Raw genomic sequence first — 14,467 nt, 5'->3', positions numbered from 1 at the left:
GGAAAGAGAAATCAATAAGCTAAACCTTCTACTTAATAATGGAACTGTTTTCTCCACGGCGAGTTCTTTTTTCTTGAACTTGGTATTCCTGTCCCTGATGTATCGGTCATGCTATCTTAGAGATGCAATCAAAGATTTCATAGAAAGCCTAAGGGCAGATTCATTCCATAGTTCTGGAATAAGGGTTATGTTAACATGGTTCCATCTAAACATTGCACTAGATGTCTGGTTAAAATTGACCTTAAGTCCAAGGAATAAGCTAGACCCTTAGAAGCTATGTCAAGAGAGTATCAGGCACAGAAGAAATCTCTTGTTTTTGGTCTGAATTTGCAATTCCCTTGTCCTGTGGTCTTGCAAAACCTACCCAATCTCTGTGTATCTCTGTACATTGGCTTGTATGATAATGTTCAATTTTTCTTTGTAGAGATGTTACATAGGATATAGTAGATGGCGTAAATGTTTTGGCAGACGGGGCCAGAATATCAAGGCAGTTCCTCCCAAATCATGATTTTGGTGCTTTTCTAAATTTAATAGACTCACTTCTCCTTAACCATGCTTGAGAAATCTCCTGCCATTCATGTGCGTAAGGTTTCAGAAGAGTCCCTGTTCTCTCTTCCCCAAATCGTTTTTTTAAAACTTACTGGCACTGATCAGGCTTCAGGAGCATAGTAGGTTCATAATCCATCAGCTGGTTTTTGAATAGAAACCAAATTAATTACTTTTATCATTTGTTTCTACATTTTCCAGGCACCTTTTAAAAATGAACAAGAGCAGCTCTGATTTGGAGAGGGTGAGCCAGGGCTCTGCTGAGAGCCTCAGCCCATCCTTCAGGGGCGTCCACGTCAGCTTCACCACGGGCTCCACGGACAGCCTGGCCTCCGACTCCCGGACCTGCAGCGACGGAGGTAACAGACTTGACCTTGATGGAGAGGCTTAGATTCCCTGAGTCTGGAAGGACAGCCTGGGTTAATTGCCGAGATTTGGAAGGGCCGAGCTAGACCTACTGTCTTGGTCCCACTTTCCCTGTGAAGTAGACTCCACCAAGGAGCAGTTGACATTTATTCCCTATTGAATTTATGACAAGGTGCCTCATCCCATATCTCCCTCTCCAGTTACACACAGCGCATCCACATGGCAGCAAGGTGGGAGGAGGCTGAAGTCGGAAGCATATCGAAAGACTCCTGATTCCTTGGGTAATGAGACATCTGTGTATAGGTCTGCATTCCATTTCTGTCCTCAGGATTAGTTTACAGGGGATTGGGTGCATGCCAACCACAAATTCTCCCTCCTCCACCCTCTTTCTCATTTTTTCATGGGCACACACACACACACACACACACACTTGGACACACAGCAGGTGTTTACATAAGTGTGTGTTGAATTAAAGCATGCAGGCTTTATTAGACCACCATCCATCCCACTTTCTGGATTAAGCTCTAAGGCATAATATGTGGCTAAGTCCTGACTGGGTATACAGTCGGCCCTTGGTATTCTCGGGCTCCGAATTTACAGATTCAAAGAACTTCCAACCTCTGTTGGTTAAATCCGCGGATGCAGAACCCGCGGATACAGAGGGCCGACAGTACTCCACCATTTTATATAAGGGACTTGAGCATCCACAGATTTTGGTAGCTGAGGTGATTCCTGGAACCAATTCCCCGTGGATAATGAAGGACAACTGTATTCCTAAAAAAAAGAACTCTTGCTTTCCTGTAGTTGTGATGGGTAGTATTAAAACCTTCACCCTTTAACACTTGTGTGTGTGTGTCCTCTCCTGCATTTCTCATTGACTTGCCCTAGCATGTTAGGTTTGGACGTGTGCTAGCATGACTGTCTTTCTCAGTCCTAAGGAAGTATTTCCTCTCAGTAGGCATTTTTGGAGTAGAGGGTTCCATTGTGAATTTACTGTCACCAACATTTTTCTATCTAAAAGATTAGCACTGCTAAGACAAAAGCATATGTTGTACGTCAGCCTGTGGTGTGTTCTGATGGGAAACTTCTGACAGCTCTGACTTCAAAACAGGAAATATCTTAGCCTTGATTTGGGTGGGACGTGGCAAAAGAGGATTTTCTTTCTCTGCAGATTTTCCTGGGTTTCTGTCTTTTTCCTTTTCCCATTCCATTGTGCAGAAATTCTACAAGGCACCTTATGCCATTGAAGGCTGGGCTGGGCAAGTGAACCATTAGTCCCTGTGCTGGTCAGCCCTGACCTGCTTTCTTGGGATTGTGAGCAATTCTGAGGGATGGGTCTTTTATCCTCCACTTGCCAGCTGGTGTTGGTGAGAACTGGACTCAATTGCCCCAGCACTTTGCTTCTCAGAACCAGCAGATCATGTTGTTTGCTCTCAGGGCTCTTACGGTCTAGCCAGGAAGGTAAGATTAAAATACGTGACATGTGGGTGGATGGGTTAAGCTAGGAAATTGGGCTGCTCAGAACAGGAGTGCTTATGAAAGCTTCCAGAGAGAGAGAAATCAATGAGTGCTGATGTAGGGTTCAGGGAAGGCTTTTTTTTTTTTTTTTCTTTTGGGCCGTGCCTGAGACATGCGGGATCTTAGTTCCCTGACCAAGGATTGAACCCGCGCCCCTGCAGTGGAGGCGTGGAGTCTTAACCACTCCACTGCCAAGCAAGTCCCAGAGAAGGCTTTTTGAGGACATGGGACTTCAGCTCTTGTCTCCAGAGTGGTTAAAATTGAGAAGGTAGAGGGAGGAGGAGGGGTCTTTGCAGGTTAAGGAAACAATTCAAGAGGAGAGAAGGCACAGAGTTAGCGGTGCACATGGGGAAAGGGTCAGACCAGCCCGACGCACTTCATTGGAAGCAAATGAGGGGCAGTGGGACATGAGGTGGTGGGAGGCTGGGGGCTGGATTGTACAAAGCTCTCAAAACCAGTTTGTGGATTTTGGAAATAGGGAGCCACTTGAGGGTTTTCGAATTAAAATGAATATATTTTCTTGTACGCCTGACACTGAAATAACATTGTAAATCAGCTGTACTTCAGTTTTTAAAAAAGAATATATTTTCATGGTTATTCCTTTATCACGAACGAGTTATTCAGTGGAAATGCACCTCGAAATTTAGATTCCTAGATCAACAAAAAGGTATATACCTTCCTACCAGACTCTGGCTTCTCAGAGCAAAGCAGTTGCTATCTGCTGCTCCTACTTAGGCTCTGTACCCAGAACCATGCTTTGAAACTGGCAAGAGACCACAGGCATTCTCTCTCTCTCTTTTTTTCCTTTTCTGTGTCTCTTAAACATTAAGCTGGAGAATATCCAGAACCGCAGGTCATGAAATGTAAGAAACCCTTCATTCAACCGCTCATCATTAGCCAAGACAGCTGGCTTTAATCTATTACTGAACAATTAGCTTTCCGTCCTGTGAATCCTTACTCACTTTTACCTCGTAGCTGAAATATTGACCCACCATGCCTTTTGTTACTATCTGGCATCTAGCGCCAAAGCTGAGAGAGGGAATCCAAATCGGAGAGGTAGAGTTAGTTCAAGAATGTAGCGTCCACCTCTTCAATATTATATATTAAGTCAAAAGAGACCATTCAACTATACATTGATTTTTGTCAGTAAGAATTCAGTAATGAAAACAATGTATTTCGTGGACTTTGTGCGTCTGTGGTATGGGTGGGCCTGGGGGAGTTGAGGACAACGTCATTCCAGGGCATAGCATAGTAGTAGTTTGTGTAAACTTCTTGGAAGCTCATCAGGGTTCATGGTGAAAATTAGTTTTCTACCATTCAGGTTTTGTGGTCCCCCAAAACATAGTTTTAAATTTTATAAGTAAAATAAACATAATTGAAAGCTATAACTTGGCTGCATTTTAAAAACGAGTGTGTCTAAACTTTATGTTGACAAAATATTTTATATCAATGTTAATGTCAGCTCTTTGTGCTTGTATCACATTCCATACTTCTCCAAGCACATCTGTTATCCCATTTGTCCATGTGGGCAGTTCCATTGAACAGTGGGTCAACTGGGTGAAAGGAAAAATCCATCTAAGTAGTTGTCGTGTTTATGCTTGGTTGGGGAGGGACAAACTGCATGCATTAGGACAGATCCATGAACGTTGCCAAGGGGAAGGTCCTCTGTAGTGGATGGATGGATGGGCGTGGGGGGAATGATCAGCAGAAATGGTCACCAGAAGACTCTTGTGCTTTTAAATGGTTACTTTTAAATACGCAGACCTCATAATTGCATTAAGATCATTTTCCCTTTTGATTTAGGATAACATTACAACTCAGTTCCACAGTTAAACAAACATCATAGATGCCAGGTTCCCCTCTTTCCAAAGGAGATGAGTGCTGTGTTGAACTGAAAATATGAGCAGAAGTGGTAGATGAGAGGTCTAAATAACTATACAGTAGTGAATATACTTATAAACTCCCATGAAGCTGTGCACCAAGGCAGTGTTTGTGTTCTGATTTTTTTGTAACTGGCAAACCAGAAACACAGAAAGTTAATTAAATATCTTGACAGTAGTCAGCTTGTGTTTCTCAACAATAATGCCAAGAAGATTTTTGAAATACAGACATTAATTCAATCATGGGTTTGATAGATATTTGTTGAATACAAACTATGGGCTGGATACAGTTTTAGATGCTGAAGATACAGCAGTGAAAAAAAATACCCTGTCCCTTCCTTTCGTGGAGCTCACATTCTAGTGGGGAGAGATGGGCAATGAGGAAGATAAGGGACTAAAGTAGCCAGTGTGTCAGATGGCAGTAAGTGCTGTGGGGAAAAGTCAGCCAGGAAGGGGCCAGGGAAGGGTGGGAGCACCTGTCAAGGGGAGATAGTAAGTCCACAAAGACGTCAGTCAGAATGAGTGACAGCCTGACCCTCACTGAGTCCTTCTCACCCACTCAGGCTGTTACCCGAGACTCTAAGAAGAAATAGTATTTTTAAAAGACACACGCACCCCAGTGTTCACTGCAGCTCTATTTACAATAGCCAGGACATGGAAGCAACCTAAGTGTCCATCGACAGATGAATGGATAAAGAAGATGTGGCACATATATACAATGGAATATTACTCAGCCATGATAAGAAACGAAATTGAGTTATTTGTAGTGAGGTGTATGGACCTAGAGTCTGTCATACAGAGTAAAGTAAGTCAGAAAGAGAAAAACAAATACCATATGCTAACACATATATATATGGAATCTAAAAAAAAAAAAGTTCTGAAGAACTTAAGGGCAGGACAGGAATGCAGACGTAGTGAATGGACTTGAGGACATGGTGGGGGGAGGGTAAGCTGGGACGAAGTGAGAGAGTGGCATGGACATACATACACTACCAAATGTAAAATAGATAGCTAATGGGAAGCAGCCGCATAGCACAGGGAGATCAGCTCCGTGCTTTGTGACCACCTAGAGGGGTGGGATAGGGAGGGTGGGAGGGAGGAGATATGGGGATATATGTATATGTATAGCTGATTCACTTTGTTATAAAGCAGAAACTAACACGCCATTGTAAAGCAATTATACTCCAATAAAGATGTTAAAAAAAAAGAAGAAGAAGAAATAGTATTTTTAAAAGGTGGTCCTGGGAGTTCCCTGGTGGCCTAGTGGTTAGGATTCCAGGCTTTCATTGCCGTGGCCCAGGTTCAATCCCTGGTCAGGGGACTGAGATCCCACAAGCCGCACATCGCAGCCAAAAAAAAAAGAAAAAAGAAAGGTGGTCCTGGAAAAGGCATCTAAAACTCTCTAGCCAAAAATAGTGTGCTTTCTGACAATTAAGCAGGCTTGTTAGAGCACTTGATCCTAAATTGATAGGTTCAGTCTAATATATTACACTGATGTTTTGCTCTAACACAGTATACCCTCCAATTCCCGACGGAGACAGATTGAGTCACCGGTTCTATTCTGGGAGATGTGTTACTGAAGGATGGAGAAGTTATCCTAAAGGAAAAAATATGCATTTTTAAGATTGTCTGTGGCCTGAGCCCTCACAATATCTCTAAAGTGAAGCTTCATTTTAGTTTGAGCTATTCCCTTTAAACTAAATTTTTAAAATATATTATTACTTCAATAAAGTCAATACATGTCTATGATAAAAATCCAAACAATGGAGAAAGATATAAAGTGAAAAGTCAGAGTCTTCAGACTCCCAGCCCCCCCCCCCCCATTTGGAACATTTTTTTCTATATCATCCCAGAAATTCGTATCCATATTTTAAATATCATAAACTTCAGTTCTACACATTTTTGTACTTAATGTATCTCGAAGTCCTTCAAATCAGAACCTCTAGGTCTACCTCATTTTTTTTCATGCTGTATATTTTTTTCATTGTATAAATTGGTTAAACCCTTCTCTTGTCAATGCATGTTTAGGTTACTTTCATTACAAGTCTGCAGGAAGATCCTGTGATGTACACCAAGATAATTTGGTGAGCATATCTGTAAGATTAATTACTAGAAGTAGAATCGATATGTCAAAATGTATATGCATTTTTAAACAGATGTTACCAAATTAACCTCTTAAAATGCTTCTGTCAACAGCATGTGAAAGTGCCTTGAACTAACTTTTAATTTTACTGTTAATTTGGAAGAAAACCCATAATGATTTTGTTACAACAGGGGAAAGATCATGATTCTGGAACCACACGTGGGCTGTAGACACGCAATGTTTTCCAAGAGCCTGTTTTCCAAACTGAGAGTGCTTCTCCTGTTTTGCATGTCAATTGCCTACCCATCTGGATCACTGTTTCTTGGGATGATTAAGTGGTCTGGAGAGACTTCTCACAAATGCCACATTTTCCATCCAATTGTAAAATGCTAATACTATGCTTCCGTTTTCAGACCACGTTTACCTTCTTGAAAAAGCAAGGGTTCCTCTTAAAGGAATGCTATGTGCCTTCCTTTAAAAAAAAAATTAGAGTTTATTCTGACCAGATTTTCCTTTGGAGGAAAAAATTACTCTCTGTGAGGCTAGAACATCCCCTCTGCCACCACTCTTCACGTCTTCTGGGGGTGGGAAGAGGGGTTTTGGCCAAAACCTACCTGTAAGACTGCCACTTCCTGTGTCACCCTGGCCTACACAGATGGCTTTAGTTTTCTCACCTTGAACATGAAGGGATTGAACCAGGCCACAGGGTGTGGGCGAGGTTTTCTCCATCTGCTTTGTTCCCTCTGCCTTGCATTTTGTAGGTGCTCAAGAAATACTGAGTGAATGAATGGATTAATCTATACAGCCATTTCCAGCCAAATCTCTTATCCTTATTTTTAAAAACGATCCACAGAACACTCAGTGTTTCGAAGAAAAGAAAATTCAATTTGCTTTCCTTTACTTTAAGTTGGAGAATCGTCAGACACCAAAGCTGAAGTTTGGAGCTGGGGGACTCTTAGCTGGGACCCTGCCCTTTGTCCCCACATTTGTTCTGGCCCAGCTGCCGTCAGGAGGCAGAGCCGGGCGCCAAGCAAGCCACACGGGCTCATTTATACGGTTCAAAACTGGACTGACCACTTCCGCCTGAAGCCCAGCTCTCATTTTGGCTATAGAGAACAGTGAAAGTACCTATTAAAACCCAGCCAGAAGAGAGGACTCTATAATCAGAAAACCTCACAGTGCTGGGTTTGAACTTTTGGCCTGCATTTCTGCATAGGAGTTAAGCCTTTTTTTTCCCCCACCATTGAAATCCTGATTTCTCTTCTCTGCTTTATAAATATAATGGCACCAAACTAGTATACTTTCCTCTCCATCGTTTTAAGATCCCACCCAGTGCACCATATGTGATGTGTAGTTTTTTCCTAGAAACAGTTTCTCTTTTCTGAAGCACAGGCACTAAGGAGATGCAGAGGTGTTCTGCTCTATAGCCGGCTGCAGGCTTGATATGCAGAATTGGAAATTGGAAGGAAAACTTAGGAAATGGGATTTGTAGCTCTCTGGCCCAATTAGGACTCAAAGTCATTTTAAAAAAACAAACCACTAATTATGTAACTATGATGTAGGCAGACTTCCCAGCAAAGTATTTTCCATTCATATCCTTTTTACACCCTTAATTGTAAGCCAGAATTTGGAAACAGGGTGATCTAACACTGGCATAGAACCGGGATAAGCCGTGTTTGTGAGGAGGTGCCCCATGCAAGAGCCAACAACGCGACAGAACCAGCGGGGGTCTTCTGGGCTGCTCTCTGGTCCCGCAGAAGACAGCTAACTGCTTGTCTCATGCTGGAGAAATCGGTTTCATCGAGAAGGGCTACACGTAAACATCTCCCTCCAAATATTAACAGCCAAGAATATTAACAGCTGAGATGTTATATGGTCCTGGGGTGCCTGGGGGCGATCAGAGTGAATTATGGTCTTTTTGCCTGGTGCGGGTCCACATCTGGAGAATGGTCAGAAGATGGTGTACCTGTTACCCAAGTAGGAGGTTTTTTTTTAATGCAAAAAATCACAATATGTGTATGTAATGCCCAGTTATACAGAGGAAGTGCACATTTCAGATGAGCCTCACTTCACCAAATGAGGTCTGTGTATACAGCAGTCCTTTACAACCTCTGGGGAAGTGCATGGCTAGGAGCCTTCCTATGCAGTGCCGTCCTCTGATTACTGTGTGCTTTAGGCAGTGATTGTTGGGTGAGAAACACCTAACATCTAAGAAATAAAGATGAATGAACCAGTCCACATGCTAATCCCTGAAGCTGCACCTCCTTCTAATACCCAGTACTCCTGCCCCTACTTAGCTAAGTGGTTATGGGATATAGATCTGATCAAAGCCACGCACTCACAGTTCCCACAAGAAAGCGAGAGAACACACACAGGGCAAAGGAGAAAATCACTTCCTTCCAACTGCCTGAACACACACGTTATTTTCTGTGCTAAAGCACAACCTCTTGGTTTTCTTTGGTAATCTAGGGAATGAAAAGTGTTACCGATATATTTTTCTTTTTTTAAGATTCCTGCTATCCTTAAAGATTGAAAAGTTTTCCAGCGGCAGCTTGTGGGAACTAGAGATAGAGGAACAGTGGAAGCAAGATAACCATCTGCCTAGAGGTATTTTATTTCAGGGGCAGCTTTGAGACAAAATGCACATGAGGAGTTGTTGAAAATGGAGAGAATGGCTGAAATTATAGACTATTAGTGCTGGAAGGAGCCTTCGCAGGGATGCAATCCGGTCAGTTTTTGTTTTTGTTTTTTTGCGGTACGCGGGCCTCTCACTGCTGTGGCCTCTCCCGTTGCGGAGCACAGGCTCTGGACGCGCAGGCTCAGCAGCCATGGCTCACGGGCCTAGTCGCCCCACGGCATGTGGGATCCTCCCAGACCAGGGCACGAACCTGTGTCCCTGCATTGGCAGACGGACCCTCAACCACTGCGTCACCAGGGAAGCCCCCCGGTCCGTTTTTAAATGAGGAAATTCAGCCGAGTAAGATTGACAGCTTACATCAGGGTTCATCCCACTGTGCACCCTCAGATCAGATCAGAGGCAGAAAGGGATGTGTTGAAAGCATCAAGGAGAGCTGTAGGGGGAAGCCCAGGAAGACAAACCAAATAAGGGGGTGGGAATAAGCATAAGACTTAAGGAGGGGACTAGCCACGAAACTGATTTGTCAAAAACCTTCCCAGCAGGTTGCACGGGGGACCCAGGAGTCCTGACCATAGGCAGGCTGTCCCTGTCTGGACAGGGAGACTGGAGGCGCTGAGTAAAGCGTTGACCGGGATTCTGATCACGCTCTGCCTGCCCCCTCCCCAACCCTTATCTTCTGCGTGTTGATAATGCATCTCTTTGCACAAACCTGGTTCCCCGCTCCTGTGTTCAACTAGCTGCGTTTACTAACTCTGTCCTCCTGGGGGCTTTGCGCTGGAGCTTGTACTGTGCCCAAGGCCCCTGCTGTCACTTACTGATGCTGGTCAATGGGGCTGAGGCACGGACATCGGCACCTGAGGACATGGTCATCCACCTGGCTTCCTCCTGCCTGTGGAGCACCCCCAAGTAAGGAGGCCCCCGTGTTGATGGGAGAGGCTTGGTGCCAGCCCATTCTGTCCCCCTTTGGCTGGAGAAAGCAGAGAGGGACTCAAGCAGAGACAGCTGTTACCTGTTCAGAAGCAGCCCTGCAAAGGCCATGTGCCTCTGAGTGAAGTGACACAAAACTAACAGACAGTTTGCTTCCTTTGGGGCCTTTCTCCAATTGCCTCCGGCCTTTGTATTTGTTGTGGGTCTTGCATCTTGGTCATCCTGCTAAGGTGGGAGGGGGTCCAGAGAGGCACTATGTGACCTGCCCTTAAGCTACATGCACAGTCAACTAAATGAGGGGTGCACATCATAACTGCCTATTTTCTTGAATCTGAGACCCATGTTTCTTTCACATTTTAACCTTCAGGATAATAGGATGTATTTTATAATGTATGGATACAGTTAATGTTTTGTTTTTTTTTTAATCCCCTTAAAAAGTGTTATTAAAATATTGGGTACATCTTTGAGTCAGTTCTTAGAATGAAAGAAAGGAGTATTATTTTCAGTTGGCCCTTTCTTGTCTCTGATGTCAGTACCTTTTCTTATATATTTTTTACCTGAACTCTTGTTTCATTGTGAACTCTCCATTTCATACATTGATATAAAGAGCAAGTCCAATCTTCACTCTTATCTCACGTCTGTGACATTTCTGAAGGTCCCCATGCTCTTCGGAGGCCTGAGGCAGTGATGGAACTTTCCCCAAATCACATCAATATCCATGTGCACCTCTGGGAACTGTGGGGCCTGGGAACCACTCGCTTTCCCTTGAAATCTGTTTCTTCTTATGAAATCACATTCTCTGCCTTCTGAAATGTCTGTGGGCCTGCACTGTCCCCCAGGCCATCAGGGCGTTTGTCAAAACTCAGAGAATTATACCCTAAAAAGGAGGAATTATACTGTAGCTAAATTGTACCCTCTATAAACCGACATTTTGAAAAAATCCAGCCAAGCCACACATGTTCAAGTTTGTTGGTGCTGTTGCAACATTGTTTGCAAAATGTTAGAAGCAACCTAAGTGTCCATCCACGGGGGACCAGTTAAATAAATTATGGTACTTGCATATGATGATACAGTATGGGATAGCTTTTAAAAAGAATTAGGTAGACCTGAACATCATCTGATGTGGAATATCTCCAAGCCATAGTGGCAAGTGAAGAAAAGGAATACTGCAATCAGTGGGCACCGTTTGCTCTCCTTTGTGTAAATGTGTGTGTGGGGGGGGGTTGTTTGGCAGATGTCCAGAAGGATGTGTGGGAAATTGCCAGCCATGTTTCCTCTGAAGAGAGGGACTGGGTGCTAAGGAACAGGGTAGGAGGAAGACTTCATTGGCATTGTACACCTTTTTTGCATTTTGAATTGTGTTCATTGTGCATATGTTGTCTCTTCAAGAAATAGATAAAAACAAAATAAAATAGATTGCTTTGATGGAAAGAAAAAAAAAGGCCCACGGGACCCTGGAACTGAGTGGCCTGGGCCCCCGGTCTGATGGTTTCTGTTTCTCTTTTTCAGGTCCATCATCTGAGCTGACTCACTCGCCCACCAGCAGCGGGAAGGAGCTCTTCAGCCCTGTCCCCTTCCCTTCGGGCTCCACTGAGGATGTGTCCCCCGGTGGCCCCCTGAAGCCCCCACCTCTCCCCCAGAAGAAACTAGTGAGCCGGGCGGCCTCTTCCCCGGATGGCTTCTTCTGGACCCAAGGCTCCCCCAAGCCAAGAACAGCAGGTCCCAAGCTGAACATCAGCCACTCGGAAACCAACGTCTGTGTCCGTGACGAGTCCCACTTCAGCTGCTCCTCAGACCCCAGCAGCCGCCACCAGCACATCTTCTCTGCTTCTGAGCCTCTGGAGAAAACGTTCAAAGACAATGGCCCCTGGGGCCCAGCGCCAGGGCTGGCGGGCAGCCAAAGCCTGCAGGGCAAAGGGGTCTCCTCGGCCGCGGCCTCCCAGCTGAGCGTGTCCAGCCAGGCCTCGGCGAGCAGCGCCCAGCTGCAGCTCCACAGCCTCCTGAGCAGCATCAGCAGCAAGGAGGGCACCTACACCAAGCTGGGAGGGCTCTACGCCCAGTCCTTGGTCCGCCTCGTGGCCAGGTGTGAGGACCTCTTCATGGGCGGCCAGAAAAAGGGGCTGCACTTCAGCGAGAATAACTGGTCCCTCTTCAAGCTGGCCTGTAACAAGCCCTGCTGCGACTCGGGGGATGCCATTTATTACTGTGCCACCTGCTCCGAGGACCCCGGCAGCACCTACGCTGTGAAAGTAGGTACCAACGTCTCCTCCCATTCCACAGTGCCGCCAGCCGGTCCTGGCTGCGGGGGGCAGCGCTATGGCTGGGGAAGTCATTTCCCCTCAGCCAGCTCCCGGAGGAGGGTAGTTTCCAAAAAATGCTCGGTGATCTCACTCTCTGCCTGGCCCAGGATGTGGTGCGATGTGATTTGTACAATGAACAGAAGGTTCATTCTGTGCTTTCAGGAACGAACCTACACGATCGAGTTGGATTAAGACAGTTGCCTTTTAATGTAATGGGGAATTCATTCACTTATTCAGCAGGTTTCTATTGAATGCCTACTATGAGCCAGGTATTTTGTAAAGATCTGAGTATATAGAGGTGAACATATGGTTCCTGTGGAGCTTATAATCTAATACGGGAGATAGGCAATTAAGGTATAGTTCTTAAAACAGAGACGGAAGGAGAGTTAGACCCAAGCATCATCTTGAACCACAACAGTAATATTATTGATAGAGCAGTCCGTATACAACTAGACTCTTGGATGGGTGTGTTAACTACACGACCTCAAATCCTCACAGGGTAGGTAGGTGTTACAGGTGGGGAATCTGAGGCTCAAAATGATTAAGTAATCTGCCCACAGCTGGCAGGTGGCTAAGATGGATTTGAAGTCTTCTTTGTCTTGTCTCAAAGCCTATGCTACCACCCTGTCAGTTAAGAAAAATGAAGTTCAGTGAAGTTAAGTGACTAGTCCAAAGTAACACAGCTCTTTAATCGTTGGCCCTGGATCAGGGCTGTTGCTAGCACGCCCCATTGCTCTTTTGGGGCACAGCTCTGAATAAGCTGGTGGAGCTGTCTGTATCCATCTGGCCCCTCTGGTGGCCCCTTTTCTCATATTCTTTTGGTGTCCCTTGAGTACCTGGTAGTCTGTGGTCCATCTATAAATGCAGTCTTTTGTGAGGAGTGAGAAGGGAACCCTGAACTCTTTTTTGCCATCACCTGCCCCAAGACATTCTTTTATTTCTAATTAGAAAAAATGCAAACAGTGAACTAACATGAAACGGTCTTGGCGGGGTGGCTTCCTTCTTACCAGTAAGATTTTTTTTAATACTATGATTATTAGCCAAGGAAAATTGCAGTGAATTTTACTGTGAGATTTTTCTTTTAAAAAATTGGTGACACCACCATAAAATATAGATTGGGAGCCCCTGATTTATTTGTTCAAGGGGCTCTGTATAATTATTCGCTGCCTTCTTGCAAAAAAACTAGGCATGAAGGTAGCTATTAGGAGGATCCAGTTCATTGTCAGAAATTAAGGCCCCAAAAGACTAGATAGATTTTTGAACTTCATTGCCTCTTTATATCTGAACTCGGCAGCTACTCTCTTGTTGAGCTACCCTTCCTGGTCACCCCCCCAACCACAATTAAAAGAAAAAGAAACAACCCCAGCGTTTCCCTTCCTATTAGCAGGGTGCTGTATCCAGTAAAGGAAGAGCGAGTAGACCCTCCAGAGAGCTGGACGTGGTCAGCCTGGTCATCGCTGGTGTTCCAGAGCCAGGGGCCTGTATCCATGCAATGAAGGGGATGTAAGTTTGAGCTCCTTGAAAGTCAAGGGAATGGAGGTGCCTTTAGGAAGTTCTTTGCTTCTGCCAACCTAGTGGACCTGAGAAAGGGATCTGTGAATAATGTCTCTGCTTCCACCCTGAACATTTTCTGTGTTCAAGTGCATGTGTTACTCTCCCCCGCCTCCTTGGGCTGGACCTGGGCGGCTCCTTCACTGTCAAGAGACAGCTGACTTCTCCATTTTGAGGAGGAAAGAGCCTGGTGGGACAGGCTTAATCCCTCTTGCCCATGGGGTAGAAAGTGATATGGCCCAGGGGGCCACCAGGTGCAAGATCTGCCGCTGCATCAGAACCTCCGGGCAGAGGGGTTTGGTTTTTATATCCATGATGGTGATGTGCAACTTGGATTCTAGGACCTCCTGTAACAATGTAGAATTAGCCAGTTCTCCGAAGAACAGTGCAGAAAATTCAGCATTTCCAGAGGATGTTAAAAGGCAGCATCGTTCATTGCATTCGAAATCTAAACCATAAGGAAGCCAGCGATAGACCTTGGTCCTCTTAAGGAAGAGAGTCCCCGGGGTCTCCTCTTTGATTTTGCTGGAGCCTTGGCAGCTCAGGGACTATCTCTGTAATGTGTGAAAAGAAAATCTGGAGAAGAGCTTCCAGTATTCAGAGTCTGGGGAACAACAATATCAATTTGCAAATGGGCCTGGCCTGCGGGGGGGGGGGG

At 45.0% G+C, this 14,467-nt stretch overlaps 1 protein-coding gene across 1 annotated transcript in view; it reads left to right on the top strand.

Annotated features, from left to right (window-relative positions):
• The window catches only part of PRAG1 (PEAK1 related, kinase-activating pseudokinase 1), a 42,920-nt gene that overhangs the window by 22,833 nt on the left and 5,620 nt on the right, over positions 1–14,467 (top strand). Inside the window, exons 3-4 of the mRNA XM_007446088.1 lie at positions 748–905; positions 11,468–12,207. Of these exons, the coding sequence (XP_007446150.1) occupies positions 748–905; positions 11,468–12,207 (898 nt within the window). The remainder of the gene's footprint in view (positions 1–747; positions 906–11,467; positions 12,208–14,467) is intronic.

This window comes from Lipotes vexillifer, unplaced genomic scaffold (assembly GCF_000442215.2).
Source record: "Lipotes vexillifer unplaced genomic scaffold, Lipotes_vexillifer_v1.1 scaffold462, whole genome shotgun sequence".
Classification (NCBI taxonomy): Eukaryota; Metazoa; Chordata; class Mammalia; order Artiodactyla; family Lipotidae; genus Lipotes; species Lipotes vexillifer.
The sequence above is the reverse complement of the archived record's forward strand: the minus strand, read 5'-3'. Positions and strand labels throughout refer to the sequence as shown.